This window comes from Pipistrellus kuhlii, unplaced genomic scaffold (genome assembly GCF_014108245.1).
Source record: "Pipistrellus kuhlii isolate mPipKuh1 unplaced genomic scaffold, mPipKuh1.p scaffold_m20_p_154, whole genome shotgun sequence".
In the NCBI taxonomy this organism is placed as follows: domain Eukaryota; kingdom Metazoa; phylum Chordata; class Mammalia; order Chiroptera; family Vespertilionidae; genus Pipistrellus; species Pipistrellus kuhlii.
Window position 1 is genome coordinate 74928 of NW_023425465.1, and position 17073 is coordinate 92000.

General features: G+C 69.1%; 2 protein-coding genes across 2 annotated transcripts in view; one reads left to right on the forward strand and one right to left on the reverse strand.

Moving 5' to 3' along the window:
- LOC118719714 (VPS10 domain-containing receptor SorCS2-like) overlaps positions 1–17073 on the forward strand; it is a gene marked incomplete at its 3' end in the record, with an annotated part of 156071 nt that overhangs the window by 53752 nt on the left and 85246 nt on the right. Inside the window, exon 3 of the mRNA XM_036439450.2 lies at positions 7724–7791. Within this exon, the coding sequence (XP_036295343.2) occupies positions 7724–7791 (68 nt within the window). The remainder of the gene's footprint in view (positions 1–7723; positions 7792–17073) is intronic.
- PSAPL1 (prosaposin like 1) lies at positions 14246–16761 on the reverse strand. The gene has a single exon (XM_036439454.2). The coding sequence runs from the start codon at positions 16708–16710 to the stop codon at positions 15112–15114; it is 1599 nt and encodes a 532-aa protein (XP_036295347.1). The 5' UTR covers positions 16711–16761; the 3' UTR covers positions 14246–15111.

Sequence of the window (17073 nt, forward strand, 5' to 3'; positions counted from 1 at the left end):
GGGGTGAAACAATCTCACGTCCCCAATGTGGGCCTGCCTCTGGGGCTGTCCCCGCCGTGCCCCTCGCAGGCGGGCGGCGAGGCGTCCTGGCCGTAATAGACGGGCGCCCTCCAGGCTGGGGCCCGCCCAGCCTGCTCCCCCCGCGGCTGCCCCCAGGGAGGCTGCCCATGAGCCCCCGCCCTCGGTTTTGTGCATGAGCCACAGCGTGCACCCACGTGGCTTTAAAAGTGTCACTCTTGTTCCTGGAAGCTGCTTTTAGAAAGAAACTGGCCAAACGCAAGTGAACCCCGAGTCTGAGCTGCTGTTTCTTCTGTGGAGTCGAGATCCTCCTCCCCCCCTCCTGCTTCTCCTCTTCCTCCTCTTTCTCCTCCCCCTCCTCCTCCTCCAAGGTGCTGGGCTAGTGCGTGACCTGTGTCAGCAGGTCATCCCCACGTGGAGTGTGTGGTGTGCCCGCCCGCGCTGGCTGCCCAGGACATTGACCATCCCCCAGGCAGGGCTGGGACACGGTGCCCACAACGGGCACAAGCCTCCCTGGGGGCCACCAGCTTCTAATGGGCTGGGCCGCCAGTCCCTGACCACCAGCCGGAGCCGTGCGGCACCAGCGGGGCTGGGAAGTGCTGGGGTTCCCTTGTGTAGATGCACGGGCCCGGGGCGGGGGGGTGGGGTGGGGTGGGTGGGCGGGTGAGCATTGCGCCCTGAGATGCCTTCTCCAGGCCGCAGGTTGGCGGGGGCGGGGGCGGGGGGGGGGAATGGGGGCGGGGGGGTGGGGGCCGGGAGGGGAAGTTGTGTTGGGAGGCAGCCGTCCAGCGGGGAGCTCGCGTGACAGTCCCCGGTAATTAGTCCTAACGAGGCTGAGAATGGAAAACGGTTTAGAATGAGGGTCCTTGGCAGCGCGGCTGATTAATTTTTTATGGAAAGATTACACATCAGCACCATCGCAGGAAATGAGCTGGCCCGTCATCGCACGCGCTGTTTCCCTGCGCGCACGCCCGCGTGGCCGACGAGGGGGGCTGCGTCTCGGCTCCCCGGCACGCCAGCCGCTACCCACCGGCACCGGGCCTGCGGCTCCTCTGGGGAGCGGACAGGTCCCGTGTCCATCCGTGCCGCCCCGCTGGCTGGGCCCTGGCTGCGGCCTTCCCCTCACTCCCTGCACGGGGTGCCCGCCCCGGGCATAACTACCCGTCACTTCTTCCGTCACCTCTGTCCGGCCCAGTCCCCTCTCCTGTCGTCCGCTGGTGTCTCGGCTCCAGGTGCTGCCCTGAGCCGGTCAGCTGGGGGGGGGTTGGGGGGGAGGGTAGGCTCTGCTGGGCCTTGTGGTGAAGGGAGCCATCCTCATCTGCCCCCTCCGAGGCTGCCCCAGTGCCAGGTACGCAGTGGATGTGTGCAGATACGTCCTGCAGAGTTGGCACGGCCCCATAACCGAAGGTCCACGGTGCCCCTGATCATCCTGCTGCGCTCCTGAAGAGGTGTGGGGGGTTGTGCCACGTGTGTGCCAACTGCGGATTCCGAGGGCATCCCTGCGTTTACAGAAGCAGGATGTCCCCACATGGTGGGTGGATGCCAGCCAGATAGGCTTCCAAGTCCCTGTCCCCTCAGGTTGCCTGTGCCCCCACCTGTCCCATGGACTGCCTTGTGCCCCGGGGGCTGCCTGTGCCCCGTGGGGAGCCCGTCGCTCACGGTTCCAGCCTGCAGTGCATCCATCTAAAGAGGCTCCCTCTGTCCTGGAGAACCTCAGGCCACTCCCCTGGTTTCCATGGCGATGTCAGCTCCCGTCACGGCTCCTGAGGGATTAGGAATTCGTTATTTCATACTTAGGCCTGCGCTCCGCCTTCCGCCTCCAGACTTGGTGGGACCATCGAGGGGAAGAGGCTGGGGGGGGGGGGGGGGGCCTGCTTCCTCTCCCCGGGGCCAGGGCTGGCCTTCGCGGAGGAGCCCCGCCCCGCGGAGGCGGCGGCCGCGATGTGGAGTCCCCGGAGCACTGTGGCTGGGAGCTTTCAGTGGGAATGCCGGGCCAAGCGGAAACACTCAGAGGCCCCAGGGTCACGTTTCTTTATTTGGAAACGAAACCCGCTGGCTGGTGACCGTGACCTTGAACGGAACGCACGTCTCTGGTGCAATACCGGTCGCTCCTCGCCTGGCTAGGCTGTATTGTGGAGCACGTGTGTGGGTGCCCCCCTTCCCCGCTGCTGGCAGAGCCCCAGGTGCCAGGCCTGTGCCCACTGCCCCCCGCAGGCCCGCCCCCACGCCGCTGTCAGCGGCGGCCGGGAAGGAGCCGAGGCCTGCCCGCCGGTTCGCAGGGTCTGCGACGGCTCCGTGAGAGGCTCACATCCCTCCTGCCTCACGCTCCGCCGAGGACGCACGCGGCTTTTTATGGCCCTTGGCCGCGGCGGGCAGGCAGGCAGGGAGCCTCGGGGCAGATCTGCTCGATGCTCCGTCCGTGTCATCGATCTGGATCAGTCGGCGTGTCAGTCACCCACAGGCGCGGCGGAGCGTGCCGCCAGCCGGGATTCCGTCGCCCTCTGACCCTGCGCCGGGGAGGGAGGCTGAGGGGCTGGGCCGGGGACGGCAGATTCGAGCAGGAGCCATCTCCCCCGGGGACTGCTTTGACAATCAGGATCCTTTAGAAACCTCACGTGGGCTGAGGTTAGTCCTCTGCTGGTGGGTTTGCAGGGACACAGGTTCAGCTGTGGCAGGTGGGGAGCTCCCCGTCACATGCGGTTTGCAAGCTCCGAGGCCCGCCGGCCGGGATGCGGGACGGCGGTGACGTGGGAATGAGGAGCCAGCTATTAGTCTCCCCACCCAGCCGCCTCTCGCCACGGGAGGCGGGTGCTGTGGGGTCCCGCTGACGGGTGGGATGCCCAAGGCGGGAGAGAGGGCAGTGTTCCGTGCCCGCCCCAGCACGGGCAGAGCCCGTTTGGACGCAGCGGCCCCGGCTCACGCAGACGCCTCCGCAGGCGCCGAGGGGACCCGGGAGGACAGCCGGGGACAGTGCTCTTGGAAACCGCCGGGTGTCATTCCAAACGCCTCCTGCCAGTGCTCCGGCCTGAAGGCCCGGCTGTGACGGTCTGCCTCTCCGGGCCTGGACCCTCCTGGCCAGTGGCTGCCTCTCCCTCCTGCTGCCCAGCCCGCCCGGGCGGGATGGGGTGGGCGGAGCAGACACCTGCCATCACAGGCCCCACACCGCGTATTCTAGACGAGGCCACTTCCACGGCCGTGAGCACCAGGGTGCCCGGAGGCCGTCTCTGCAGGCGCCACGGGGACAGCTCCCTCGGGGTCAGGATCTGAGGCCGCAGGGTCATGGCTGCCCGTGTGACTGACAGCCCAGGTGAGGGCCCACGGGGCCGCGGTCCCTGTGCTCAGAGGCAGGGGTTCGGGCTCCGCGGGAGCCTCCCCCAGGCCGGCTGGGCGAGGAGGGCGGCTCCCGGTGCGGCTCTCCCCGAGCCCACGGCTGGGCTTCACAGGGCGGGTCCTCCGGGCGGGCCGCGCTCCCAGCCTGGCTTTGCTCAGAAGCTGAGTAGCTGGCAGCCCTCCAGCCTCCCCGCGTCTGGGAGGGAGTGAGCTCCCGGTGGATTCCCCGCTCACGGCCGGGAGGAGCTGGCGGGGGTCCTGCCATCGGGAAGCCGGGGTTTTCTAAGGTGCGGGTTCCGCAGCCGGGCGCGGACAGGAGCTGAGTGGGGGTGGCGGGCGTGGTCCTCAGACCTCACTGCCAGGCAGGGTCTGGCGCCGACACTCCTGTGGCTTTTGCTCCGGGGAGGGCAGCACCGTCCTCCTCCTGCCTCTGGGCGACGTTGCCGGCTGCACAGTGAGGTCCCGGGCGGCGCTCCAGGCTGTCCCCGGGCCCCACGGCCCAGCGGGGCCCCGAGACCAGGCGCCCCCTGCGAGACCCACACCCGTCAGGACCCCGAGAGAGTGGAGCTGATTTTCTGCTCGCCCCCCAGGGGACGGGAAGGGCTTACTGGCCCAGAGACTGGCCGGCAAACCCTGACAGGGCGCAGACTGCGCTGCAGGGCCTGTGTGACCCTGAGCTTCTCAGCAGCGCCCCCTACAGGACAGTGTCAAAGCCACTGCTCTGGGGGAGGGAGGGCGTCCCGACCACCTGCATTGGAGAGCCAGGAGCCAGAGGGTGTGGGGGACTGACCGCAGGCCCATCCAGAGTGGGGGGCGGTGGGGGGCTGTGGGAGACTGTGGGGTCCGTGGCTCCGGCAGACACAGGCTCCACGCCAGGGCCCACAAGGCATTCAGGGCCCCACAAAAATGTTTTAATTTCCTTTAAGATGAGAAGAAAAATAAATTTCTAGGTCAAGGAAACCACTTGGTACACAACAGGAATACGTTCTTCCCTCTACCAGTGCAACCCTAAGCTGTCACCGTTAATGTTTTTATGGAGGAAGGGGCCCAGGGAGGCCCGAGGCCTCCGCCCCGGAGGTTGGCTTGCACCCCAAATGGCTAAGGGGTGGGTCCAGACACAGGGACAGGACCTCCCGTCCTTTTCTCCGGCGCTCAGGGGACGAGGAATCGGTCTGTGACCCTGAGCTCAGTGTGCCCCCCAGACCTCTACCTGAGCCAGCATGCGACCCGCAGCCCTGAGACTGGCCTTCGGGGTGCCGGCCGGCCGGTCTGGCCCAGGGCCACGGCTCAGGGCTGCTGTGGCCCACACCTTGGCCTCCCCCAGCCTCCCTCTCTCTTCTCCGGCCTCGTCTCTGTCCCCAGCTCCTCTGTGCCGATGGGACAGCCTCGTCGTTCCAAAGGGGATTCCTGGAAGACGCGAGCATGTGGCTCTGTGGCGGCAGACGGGCGGGGAGGCTGTGGGCCCTGGGCCCTGGGGGGCGGGTTCTGGTTTGAAACCGGGATCAGCCATCCCAGGAGGTGCCGGTACGTCGTGTGCTGCCTGTCGTGTGGCGGGGACCCGTCAGCGTGTCCGTCGCCGTCACTGCCGGAGCCGCCCCGGTGAGGCCGCCTCCCGGGGAGGGCCTGCTGCTCCATCAGTAACCGGCTGCGGTGGCTGTTGGAGGCGCGGAGGTGAAATCAGAACGCGGTCGGTCTGCTATGAGACAGGGGAGCGATGCTGTTTTCCCGGCCCCTCACCCCGTTACAGCCACGCTCTCTGGTCAGACTCGCTGTGTGCGGCCGCTCCCACAGCCACCGCGCTCCCAGGGCATCTGCGGCTGCCGGGCTTGACGGGCCTCCGGAGCTCCGCGCTCTCTCTGCTTTTACACCCCGTCCCTGCCTCTGAGAGGCCTGGTGGAGGGAGGGGCTGGGCGGGGCCCTTGAATTTCCCGTGGTGGGACCTGGGGAGGGAGTCAGTGGGGGACGGGAGTCAGTGGGGGACAGGCAGTCATTGGGGGACAGGGAGTCAGTGGGGGACAGGGAGTCATTGGGGGACAGGGAGTCAGTGGGGGACAGGCAGTCAGTGGGGGACAGGGGGTCAGTGGGGGAAAGGGAGTCAGTGGGGGACGGGGTCAGTGGGGGACAGGCAGTCAGTGGGGGACAGGCAGTCAGTGGGGGACAGAGAGTCATTGGGGGACAGGGAGTCATTGGGGGACAGGGAGTCAGTGGGGGACAGAGGGTCAGTGGGGGACAGGCAGTCAGTGGGGGACGGGGTCAGTGGGGGACAGGGAGTCAGTAGGGGACAGGGAGTCAGTGGGGGACAGGGAGTCAGAGGGGGGCAGGGGGTCAGTGGAGAGTCAGTGGGGACAGGGAGTCAGTGGGGGACAGGGAGTCAGTGGGGGACGGGGTCAGTGGGGGACAGGGAGTCAGTGGGTGCGCTGGCAGACAGGGAGTCAGTGGGGGACAGGGAGTCAGTGGGGGACAGGGGTTCAGTGGGGGACAGGGAGTCAGTAGGGGACAGGGAGTCAGTGGGGGACAGGGAGTCAGTGGGGGACAGGGAGTCAGTGGGGGACAGGGGGTCAGTGGGGGACAGGGAGTCAGTGGGGGACAGGGAGTCAGTGGGTGCGCTGGCGGACAGGGAGTCAGTGGGGGACAGGGAGTCAGTGGGTGCGCTGGCGGACAGGGGGTCAGTGGGGGACAGGGAGTCAGTGGGGGACGGGGTCAGTGGGGGACAGGGAGTCAGTGGGTGCGCTGGCGGACAGGGACAGGTGGGGTGAGGGGAAGGGACAGGAACCAGGGGCGGGTCTTGGAGGCTTCCTGGAGGCGGTGTCAGTTAGACTGAGGTCTGAGAGTGGAGTGGGAAGTAGCGTGGGGTTGGGGCGGGGGCCCAGGTGAGGAGCAGCTTTGCGAGGCCTGGAATGGCTGGAGCTTAGAAGGGAGGGCGGGAGGGGGCAGCCACGCAGCGGAGCGGGGGGGGGGGGGGGGGGGCCCGCGGTCCTGCTCGGTGAATTACCCAGGCCCCTTGGGCAGAAGCCGTGCCCAGAGGGAGGAGCCCCGCCCTGTGTGCCGGGAGGGAGCCTGAGGCGGTGCCTGGCCAGCACGCGGTGAGGATTCACTGCTGATGGACCCGGGTCCCTGCCAGCGGCCACTCTGGCTTGGCCTCCCTCTGCAGAGCTCCGGGCCTGGGCTGGGGGCGGGCGGAGGGACCCGCTCTGCTCCCAGCAGCAGGGCCGCCTCGGAGCGTGGTTTTAATCCTCGCTGTCTCCTCGGTGACACCCGCTCACCTCCCCGCTCGCAGCACCAGCCCGCGGGCTGCCACGCCGGGCGAGACACCCTGCTCCGGGGACCCCACATCAGCCAGGCTGAGTGCTCCCACTGTGCCTCCCGGGTTCCCATGGCAACGGAGTGTTAGGAGGGGCCCAGGGGCAGTAGTGAAAGGAGATTTGAAGGGCAGGGCAATGCAGCGGCTGGCAGGTACCCGGGGGCGGCTGTGACCGCCCCCCCCCCCCCAGGCAAATCCTCCTGTCCTCGCTGCTCTGTGTCTGTTTGGGAGAACTCGGGTGCTCTCGAACACGCATGTTTTCATTCCTATCAGCAGTGCGTTGCACAGGCCTGCGGTGACAGGGCCCAGGCAGGGCCCAGGTGGGGGGAATGGTTTTAACAATGAAGAGAGAGAGTGTGTGTGTGTGAATGTGTGTGTGCTGTGTGTGCATGTGCATGTGTGTGTGTATGTGTATGCCTTATGTGTGTGCTCACTCATGCACGTGCTCTTTGTGTGTGCATGTGTATGTGTGTGCTGCATGTGTGCTCGTTGCACATGCATGTGCGTGCATGTGCTCTCTGTGTGTGCTTGTGCACACACATGGATGTTATGTGTGCACAGTGTGGTGACCTTTGGCCTGGCCCTGGCCATCTGGCTGCCTGGCTTGCCCCCCCCAACCCGCTGTCCCGGGCTCTGCCCTCAGCACCGGCCGTTCCGGGGAGTCCTGACGGCCCCCTGCTGGCCTGCGCTGGGCCCGGGGCAGCCCCTGCAGCTGCAGCGGCCGGTGTCCGGGTTCTCCAAGGTGCCAGGGGGCCGAGCCCCCGCTTCCTGTATCACCCTGGGACCGCCTGGCGGGCCCTTTGCCCTCAGCTGGGGGCTGTCCAGGGCTGGGTGTGAATTGTTCCTGCTGAGGGGCAGCTATTGGGCGGCCTCCTAGGACCGGGATGCCATTCGGAGGGCAGGAGTGAGGGGTCAGGGCCCGCACCAGCTCCTGGCTGTGTCCCGAGTGCAGGCGGCCGAGCCTGGGGGTGCCGGCTGGGGGGGGGCAGCCGATACCCGCGACCCCAGCCCGGGGGGTCATTGATCCTTCCCTGGGCACCCACTGATTCCTGCCTCTGCCTGTCGCCCCTGCAGGTGATCCTGATCCTCACCAAGTACTACCACGCCGACGCGGAGAAGGTGCTGGAAAGTTCTCTGTGGCGGTAAGTCAGCCGAGGGCGTCCTTCCTCCTGGCATCTCAAAGGGGTGCAGCCTGCGTGTGGGCGGCCGGCGGCCCGTCTTCCCCTGGAAAAGGCGAATGGGGGAGCGGGGAGCAGAGGGGCGCGGCCGCGGGGCGCACAGCCTGGGGGACGGCAGCTGGAACCGCGGGCTGGCTCCTCGGTGCTCCCGGTGTCTCCCTGCCCGCCCTCCGAGGCCGGGTTCGTGGTGGGAACCCAGGGCGGTACCGCTCCCTGGCTCCGAGCTCCGGGCGCAGCTCCTGGGGTCCAGCCCCCGCCGACGGCCTTGGTGTCGGCGGCTGCCTTCCCCCAGGCTCAGCAGGAAGGCTGGGCAGACGGGGACCGGGCGGGAGATTCTGACACGTGGCTGGGGGCCAAGTGGCAGGCGGCTCGAGGGGTGCGGTCGGGAGGCTCGCACCCTCAGTTTACATCTGCTCCCCAAGGCGCCAGGCCCCCGGGGGCCACCGGTCCCCGGGCAGGGACTGTGTCCGCCACGGCCACACCGCTCCCCTTCCTCACGGAACCATCTTGGTTCTCAGACGTGGTGCCTGAGGACTACTCACCGCTGCTTCTGTTTGACACCCACACACGGCCCTGCGGCCGCCGGCCGGACGCCGGCCGAACGCCGGGGGTGCCAGCCCGGGAGCCGGTGGCTTTCGGCTCTGGCCCGGCCGTTAGCACGAGGGCTCCTGGCCACAGGTTCTTGCTGGGGTTACTGGAGCCGGGCCTGCTCCGCTGGGTCGGGAATTTATGACCCGGTGGTTGTCACTGAGCCTGAAGCAGCTCGCCCACCAGGAGGGGCCCGGCTGGGGGACCCTCTCGGGCGGCCCCTGGGGTGGGGGGGTCAGGCGGTTTGTTGTTGGGACAGGAGTGGACGCGGTGTGAGCGCGCTCTGTCCTCCTGGCCGCACTGTGAGGCTGTGCTCCAGGCTCGGTGGCAGGGAATCGCCTGGGGTGGGGCCCCCCTTTAAAAAAAAAAATAGGTGTGTTTTTTATTGGTTTCAGAGAGGAGGGAGAGGGAGCGATAGAAACATCAGTGATGAGGGAGAGTCATGGACCGGCTGCCTCCTGCTGCCCCACATGGGGATGGAGCCCACAACCCGGGCCTGTGCCCTGACCGGGAACCCTGACCCGGTTCAGGTCCGTGTGCAACCACGGAGCCCCGCCGGCCGGGCAGGGGGTCCCCGGAGGTGGGTGTCCGAGGATGGGTCCCCTGGCTGCAGAGTGGACAGAGACCCTGGCGTCCTGTCTCCCCCCGAGTGGGTCCTGAGCCCCGTGGTCACCCCACTCCTGCGTGCCGGCGTCTGGGGGCGGAGGATCCGAGGGCCGGGCCCCGGCAGCTCCTCCTCTCAGTGAGCCGGGAAGTGAGCCGACCTGGAACGCGGTCGGAATGGCGCACGGTCCTTCCGGTGTGGCCTGTCCTGCATGACGGCGTCGGGTGTGGTTAGACTTGGCTGCGGTTCTCGTGGGAGCTGAGGCGGGGTGGGGACTGACCTGGGCCAGCCGCGTGGCCTGGGGACCTGCACTCCTTGTTGATGGGCTTCGGGCTCAGGATTCGTCAGAAGCAGGCTGTGGGAGCCTGACCCTGACCCTGACCCTGACCCTGACCCTGACCCTGACCCTAGCGGGGCTCCTTCTCCCCAGAGCCTCAGTCTCCTTCCCCACGAAGGGGATAAACACCCCATGTGGGGCCGTGAGCACCCAGGGAGAGAACATGACACGTCCCTGGAACAGCGCACCGTCTAAATTTAGCTTTTCTCCGAGCAAACCAACAGATTCTAATTTCCCATGTTCCTCTCTCTCCGTGTCTCTGTGTGCAGACGCTTCTTCTCCTTTATTAGCAACGCTGGCAGGAGCATCACTCATTTCCAGAAAATACCCCGCCCCCCGCCCCCCGCTGGGTGCAATGACTGTTTATCTTCTCTTTTCCCTCTCACCCGCACTCGAGGATGTTTCTATTGATTTTTAGAGAGAGGAAGGAAGAGAGAGAGGAACATCAATATTGACAGTTTGCATCCCACACTTGCCCTGACCGGGCATCGAACCCACAACCTTTGGAGCACGGACGATGCTCCGGCCCCTGAGCCGCCGGGCCAGGGCCGGCTTCCCTTCTTGCTGCTGCCAGGCCCGTGTGGTCAGACCCAGCGCAGCGTCTGTGTTCTCCCCTGATCGGAGAATGCCTGCCTCCCCCTCTCTGACACCTTGCCTGCCCCTGGCGCCCTCCTCCGCATGCTGAGCTCTGCAGGCGAGTCGCTCGCCTTCTCCCTGTCCCAGGGCGAGCACCGTGGGGAGCCGATGTACGGTGGCCCTCGCAGACCGCTGGCTTCTCAGGAGGAAAGCCGGCCTTGCTGGGGCAGCGCTGCCTCCGGCTGGGCTGCGGGGCCCGACTGCTCTGGACAGTGATCTCAGGGCCAGACGGCTGCAGCGTGGCTCTCGCCCGCTCCCCTGGCTCCCGGCCTGGTGCGGGCATAGCCCGTGTTCATTACTCATCACACTTCCTCTGGGGACCGCTCTCTGCTGGGCCCACTCCCCCCGGCCCCACTCCCCCCGGCCCCACTCCCCCCGGCCCCACTCCCCCCGGCCCCACTCCCCCCAGCCCCACTCCCCCCGGCCTCACTCTCCCCGGCCCCACTCCCCCCGGCCCCACTCCCCCCGGCCCCACTCCATCCCCCCGGCCCCACTCCATCCCCCCGGCCCCACTCCATCCCCCCGGCCCCACTCCATCCCCCCGGCCCTACTCCATCCACCGGCCCCACTCCCCCCGGCCCCACTTCCCCCGGCCCCACTCCCCCCGGCCCCACTCTTCCCCGGCCCCGCGGCGATGGGGCTGGTTTCCGCTCCGGCTCCACGGCGCCCGGAGCCGGACGCAGACGCGCAGCTGGCCGCGAAGGTGACCGCGTGAGTGAAAGGCCGCTCGGGGGGCCGGGGGCCCCTCCCCCCGCAGCCCGCGACCTTGAATGTCCCGGTGGCTTCCGCCGGCTGCGTGCCCCGCCAGCGCCTCACTGTGTGCGCCTGCATCGCCATGGAGACGGCGTTCGATTTAAACAGGCCTCGGAGCAGACAGGGAGTGAGAGAGGTGCCGACACACATGCTCTCAGGGTTTGAGTCTATTTAATCAGGATTTAATTTAAAACGACAGATGGCTGAGGTCAGGACCCCGGCTGGAGGTGTTGTAAATTGCATCGTCACCATCACGCCAGACGGGAGGACGGAGTCCGGGGGGCGCCCCCCGGGGCGTGTGTGGAGCACAGCTGAGCCCGGGGATGGGGTGCCAGGCCTACCCCAGGACACGCTGGGACAGGACCCCAAAGGGGGACCATGGAATTGGGTTCTGCAGGATGCATAGGAGTTCACCAGGCAGAGAAGGGCAGTGCAGAGGGGAAGGGACCCCGGGTGAAGAGCCAGGCTGGAGCTGGGGCGTTCTTTTGTTTCCTCTCTCTGCTGCTGGAACAAATTGCCATAAACGCAGTGGCTTACGCAGCACAGGGTCACTCTCATGCAGTTCAGGGGGACAGGGGAGGTCCTGGCCCGTGCACAGGTGGCCCGCGGACGGCTCTGTCTCCCCGCGCGGCCTGGAGCTGAGGCTCGGAGAGGGTGCGTGGTAGCAGCCCTTCCCCCGGGCGGGCCCCTCTCCCTGGGGAGGGGGGCGGGAATGCCTCCCGGGAGGGCCCCAGCAGGGAGCAGGGAGAGGCGCGTGCAGGGAAGGCCGGAGGTCCCGCCCCCGCACACCGGCTCCCCTGTCCAGCAGGCTGCCGTCCGTCCCTGTGGGTGCAGGATCGGCGGGAGGGAGGGACTGCCCCTCCTTCCCTGACCTTGGCCCCTGGGGCTGGGCTGGGGGTGCGTGGGCAGGTGCAGGCAGGGCCCGCGTGGGGCAGGATTCCGAGGGCTGTGTGTGACCTCCCGGCTGCCTCCATCCGTCCTCATTCCACCTTCTGCCAAACCCAAATCCCCCGCAGCTGCCAGCCGCCCGCTCCAGCCATGCCCCGTCCCCCCCGGCTGCCGGGGAGCGGCTGCTGGCTGTGCAGCCCCCGGGCCGGCCGGTCTGGCTGCGGGCAGCGCGCACACCTTCTCTCCTCTCCGCAGATGGATGTGGGGGACAGCTGACAGGCAGCCGGTGGGCGGCCCGGCTCCCTCCTGGGCCGGCCTGCAGAGCCGGTCTGGGAGGGGCGAAACTCCCGGTCCCTCCCACAGCCCAAACGTGCGGCTCCCTAACACCAGGCCCCTCCCGATGGCGGCACCTGCCGGAGCCACCCCAGGCCCTCCTGGGCCGGGCGAGAGCCAGAGAGCCGTCCCGGCTTCCGAGGGCAGGCGGCCGCGGGAGGCGGGAGGCCTGTGCCGGCCTGTCCCCGCGCCCGGCCGGTGTACAGAGTGCTCCCACAGCGGGACCGGAGCGGGGGCTGTGGGCGAGAAGCCGGAGGCGGAGGACAGAGGAGGCGCGGCTGTCCCGTCCCCCGCCGCGGGCTGCGGTGGATTAAGACTCCGCAGAATGTCTCTGCACACGAGTGTGTGTGCCCAGCGCTCGCCCCGGCTCCCCTGAGCCTGAGGGTTTGGGGAGATGGGACATCGTGAGCCCCCAGTCTGGGAGGCGCTGCTGGCCCTCCGTCCGCTGCACACAGCTGCATGGGGCCCTTCCAGGGCTCCCGCGTCCCTGCCGCCCCCTCCTGGCCTCGGCCTCCGCCCCGGCCTCTGACCTGGAAGGAATTGGAGGAGGGAAACGACAAGCAGCGAGAGAGGCTAAGGGGGTCGCTGCGCGGGGAGGGGAGCCGGCTGTGTCTCCCCCCGAAGCCCCAGGTGCTGATTAGGAGGGAGATTTGCTAGACTCAGAGGAAGTCAGTATGGTTGGACCATGGAGAGACGGCTCGCCTCTCCCACGCTCCTCGTTGTCGTCGTCCTCCTCCTCCTCCTCCTCCTCCTCCTCCTCCTCCTCCTCCTCGTCACCGTTGGCGAGGACCCCGCTCTTCCGGAGGCCAGAGGCCCCTGGAGGAATTTCAGGAATGAGAATCCCGAGGCCCAGGTCACAGGTGGGGGAGTTGGGACTGGAACTCCAGCCTCTTGGGTACGGTGGGTGTGAGGGTCCGACACGCAGGGCTGGACTCTTGGCTCCGTCCCCCGCTGGCTGTGTGGCCTGGGGCCAGGCACTGAGCCTCTCTGGTCTGTGTCTGAGCTGTGAAGGGGGAGGACCGCGGGGTCTTCCTCCCGGGGGTGTGGAGGGCGAGGCGTGAGTCCAGCGGAGCTCCGGGCAGTGCCCGCCGGGCCCTGTGGGGAGCCTCCGCTGGGGCCGTTGTCACTGTCCTTGGAGGACAGACACCCGGGCGCCTCGGCTGAGCTTCCCCTCAGTTGTCCCTGGCGCCCAGTCTTGGGGGGCGGACGGAGGGAAGGGGCACACGGGGACCCGCCCAGCCCGGGGCGCCTGGTTTGGGGAGGGGGTGAGCTCAGGGCGGAGGGTCCGGACGGCATCTCATTGCTGTGTGGGCGGGTCCCCGGGGAGCTGTGGTGGCACCCCGGCCTCTCACAGGCCGGCCGCGCGGGACTAGTGACAGCCCAGGGAGCACCGTCACACGGCTGTCTGCAGGCGTCCCCCACCCTCCCCGCCAGGTCAGAGGAGCGGCTGCAGCCCGTCTCTCACAGAGAGGGGACACTGCTGGCAGGTGGACAGCCTCTGGGCCAGCCCTGGGGCCGTGGGCCAGCCCTGGGGGCCGTGGGCCAGCCCTGGGGGCCGTGGGCCAGCCCGGGGGGCCGTGGGCCAGCCCTGGGGCCGTGGGCCAGCCCTGGGGGCCGTGGGCCAGTCCTGGGGGCGTGGGCCAGCCCTGGGGGCCGTGGTTTGCACACAGCTCTTCCCCCCACCCCCACCCCGTTTGCAAGCCCTCAAATCCCCAGATACCGTGTGGTGGAATTGGATGCAGAGCCGCTATCCATGGCCACATCTGGGCCTCGGGTTGGGGGCAGCGTGGCCCGCAGCCCTGGACAGTCCTCACAGGGCTGCCCCGGCCCCAGTCCAGCTAGGTGAACCAGCACCGAGGAGCCCAGAAACTCAGGCCCAGCTCGTCCGTGTCCTGGGCCAGTGGTCGGGCCTGGGCCGGTTACTAAGGGCTCAGGCGTAGCCTCTGGGCAAAGAGCACCCGCTCAGGGCCTGCCTACCGGGCTGGCACCTCTCTGTTCCACAGCGTTTGTCTGAAGGCAGCTGCTGGGCGTCACCGGCCAGGCCTCCGGGACACACAAAGGTCTGAGCCCCTGTGTGGGCTGGAGAGACAGCGGGGTCTCCCCCATGCTGTCCCCAGGGGTGGGGGTACAGGAGACCGATGGCGATGCAGCACAGGGAGAAACATCGGGTGGCTAAGCCAGTCCAGGAGGGCTTCCCGCAGGAGGGGACACCGGGAGGCAGAGAGGGCGATGGGGGCGGGAGCAGGCCTGCCGGAATGAGGACGCGGCAGGCGGCGTTGGGAGAAGCTCCGTTTATTCCGCGCCTGCACAGCCAGACTCTCCGGGACCTGAGCCGGGGGTGGGGCCCGGCGGACGGACCGGTGTGGTCCCTGTGGGAGAAACTCCTTGGATTGTGTCACCATCCTCACAAGACGTGTCTGATCCCCCTGTTCTACAGACCGGACACTGAGGCTCCGACGGGGGGAGGATTTGCTCATCACCGAAAGGCTCCCAGCCCAGAAGCCACCCCAGACCCGGCACGCTTTCCTCTCCTCGTAGGGCAGTGCAGGCTTCCCCTGCCTGGGACCGGGGCGGCGGGGTGTCTGGGGGCCCGTGGGCTGAGGCGGGGGGAGGACTGGGGAGCCCGGCACCCCTGGGAGATGCAGAGTCCAGCCTCCTCCCCAGAATGGCCCACAGACACACCTCACACACCTTCGAGACACCCCCCCCCCACCCCAAGGACCCCGGGACGAGAAGCGCTGGCCTGAGCAGTGGGGGGTGGCCGTGGAGGAGACACAGCCCCGCCCCCAGCTGTTGGACAAGAGGGACGGGCCCTCCTGTGATGGCCCCTCTGCCCCGCCCCCTCCCCTGCTCCCGCTCAGCCAGCCGGGCTCCCAGCCAGGCGTCCATCAGCAGGGTGCGGAGCGGGCACCACCGGCCGCGACGGGCCCGCTGTCCGCCCAGCACAGCGACGGGGGCTGCGGGGCCGGTGGCCGGGGCGGGGCCGGGCCCGGCAGCTTGTCCCGGTCTGGGGGAGACTTACAGGGCAGAGCCACGGCATCGTGGTCGGTGAGGACGGGGATGGGCGCCTCGGCCTGCTCCCGGCCCGCCTCCTCCCCGCGCCTCGGTCCCCGGCCGGGAAGCTGGAGGGCAGTCCCCCCGGGGCTCAGGGTGCGGGGGCCGCCCTGGGGGGGCACTCGGGCTCCCCGGAGTTGAAGGGCCTCATCTTCCACATGAAGCGCTGGCAGTGCTCCAGGGCGTCGCACATCTGGGCGGCCTCGGGGCTGGCGCACCAGAAGCTGGGGCCCAGCACGCACTGGTCGGTGCCCAGCAGCGGGGCGCGGGGCGCGTGGCAGGCGCCCACCTTGGCGCACAGCAGGGCGGGGTCCATCACCTCGGAGAGCGTGGAGAAGAGCACGGGCTCATACTCGTCCACGAAGCGGTTGCACTGGATCATGTAGGGCAGCGGCAGGATGCGGCAGCCGCCCTTGAAGGCCTGCAGGATGCCGCGCCTGGTGCTCTTGCGCTCCAGGTTGCGGGAGGACACGCCCAGCAGCCGCTTGCAGCCGTTGCAGAAGCTGCCCTGGTTGTCCCGGTCCAGCAGGGGCGGCAGCAGGGTGGCGCGGGGCCCCAGGAGCGGCCGGGCGTGCCGCCGCCGCCGCCGGCCGCCGCCCTCGCCGCCGCAGAGCCGGACGGCCCTGCACACCTTCTCGGGGGGCACCCGGGTCACGAACTCCACCAGCGAGGGGCTGTAGGCGTCCACCATGGTGACGCACTGCTGGGCGATGGAGGCGGGCATCACACCGCACACGCGCTCCAGCGCCTGGCTGATGAGGGCCTCGGTGCTGTTGGAGTCCAGCCACCGGTCCAGCTCGTGGATCACCTGCAGGCACACGTCGCAGGTCAGGCCGGCCTGCATCTGCGCCTCCGGCCCCCGCCCCGCGGACAGCGGCCCCAGCGCGGGGGCGGCGGGCTCGGCCGGCCCGGGCAGCGCCTCGCAGAAGCCGCCCCTCTCGCAGGTCTCCTCCGGCAGCACCAGCCTCAGCATGTGGTCCCCGGGGCCCAGGAACCGCTGCATGTAGTCCCTGCAGACGAGCGCCAGGCCGGGCCCCAGGGAGCGGCACTGCTCCCGCGTCACCGCGTCCGCCAGCGCCGACACGTTGGAGCCCACGGCCTCCTGGAGCCGGGCGACCAGCCCGACGCAGTCCCGGCACACGGGGTCCTCAGGGATGGGCGGGAGGTGGAAGCTGAGCGGCCCGTTGGCCATGAAGGGGGCGGCCAGCTCGGACGTGTCCTCCTCGGAGAGCGGCCCCGGGGTGGCCGCCGGGAGGCTCTGCAGCGGCCGGCAGAGGGTGAGTGCGGTGCACACCTGCGGGGGGGCGCTGCCCGGGGGCCCCCCCAGCATGCTGAGGACGGCCGGGCCGTGGGCGTCCACCATCTCCTTGCATCTGGCCGAAGCGTCCTGGACGGGAAGCCACTCGCAGGTCTTGGTCACCAGCGCCAGGACCTCGGCGTCGGTGGTGTTGGGGTTCGCGCCGTTGCCGGCGGCAGCCACCACGTCCAGGCAGACGTCGCAGGGCAGGGTCCTGGCGCTGGGCTTGCTCCAGACGGCGCTCCGGCAGTGCCCCAGGGCGCCGCACCGGGCTGCGGCCTGCAGGTCCCGGCACCAGGCGGCAGAGCCCCGGGTGCACTCCGGGGAGCCCTGCACGGGGCCGGCCAGGGCGGCCCCCAGGAGGCCGGGCAGGAGGAGCAGGGCAGGGAGCATGCTGCGCGGTGGCTCGGTGGGTGGTTCCAGTGTGGCCGGCACCCGGGCGGCTGCTATAAACCGGCCCCGCCCCGGGCAGCTGTTCGGGCCCCGCCTTCCGGGCCGCCTCCCGCACAGCCTGATTCCGCCCCGGCCTCCCCACACGGGCCTCCCTGTGGAGCCCTCCGCCCGCCCGCACACCCCGAGGCCCTCCTTCCCTCCCCTGGCACCCGGGACTTGTCTGTTGGAAATGGAGTGCACTCAAGGCCCCTGTCCGGAGGCCTTGGTCCCCCCTTCCCCATCACCCCCTCCGCCCCCACCCCGGCTCAGGCCAGTCCTGACCTGCTGGCTGGGAGCGGGGAGTGTCTGCCCCTCTGGGGGGCG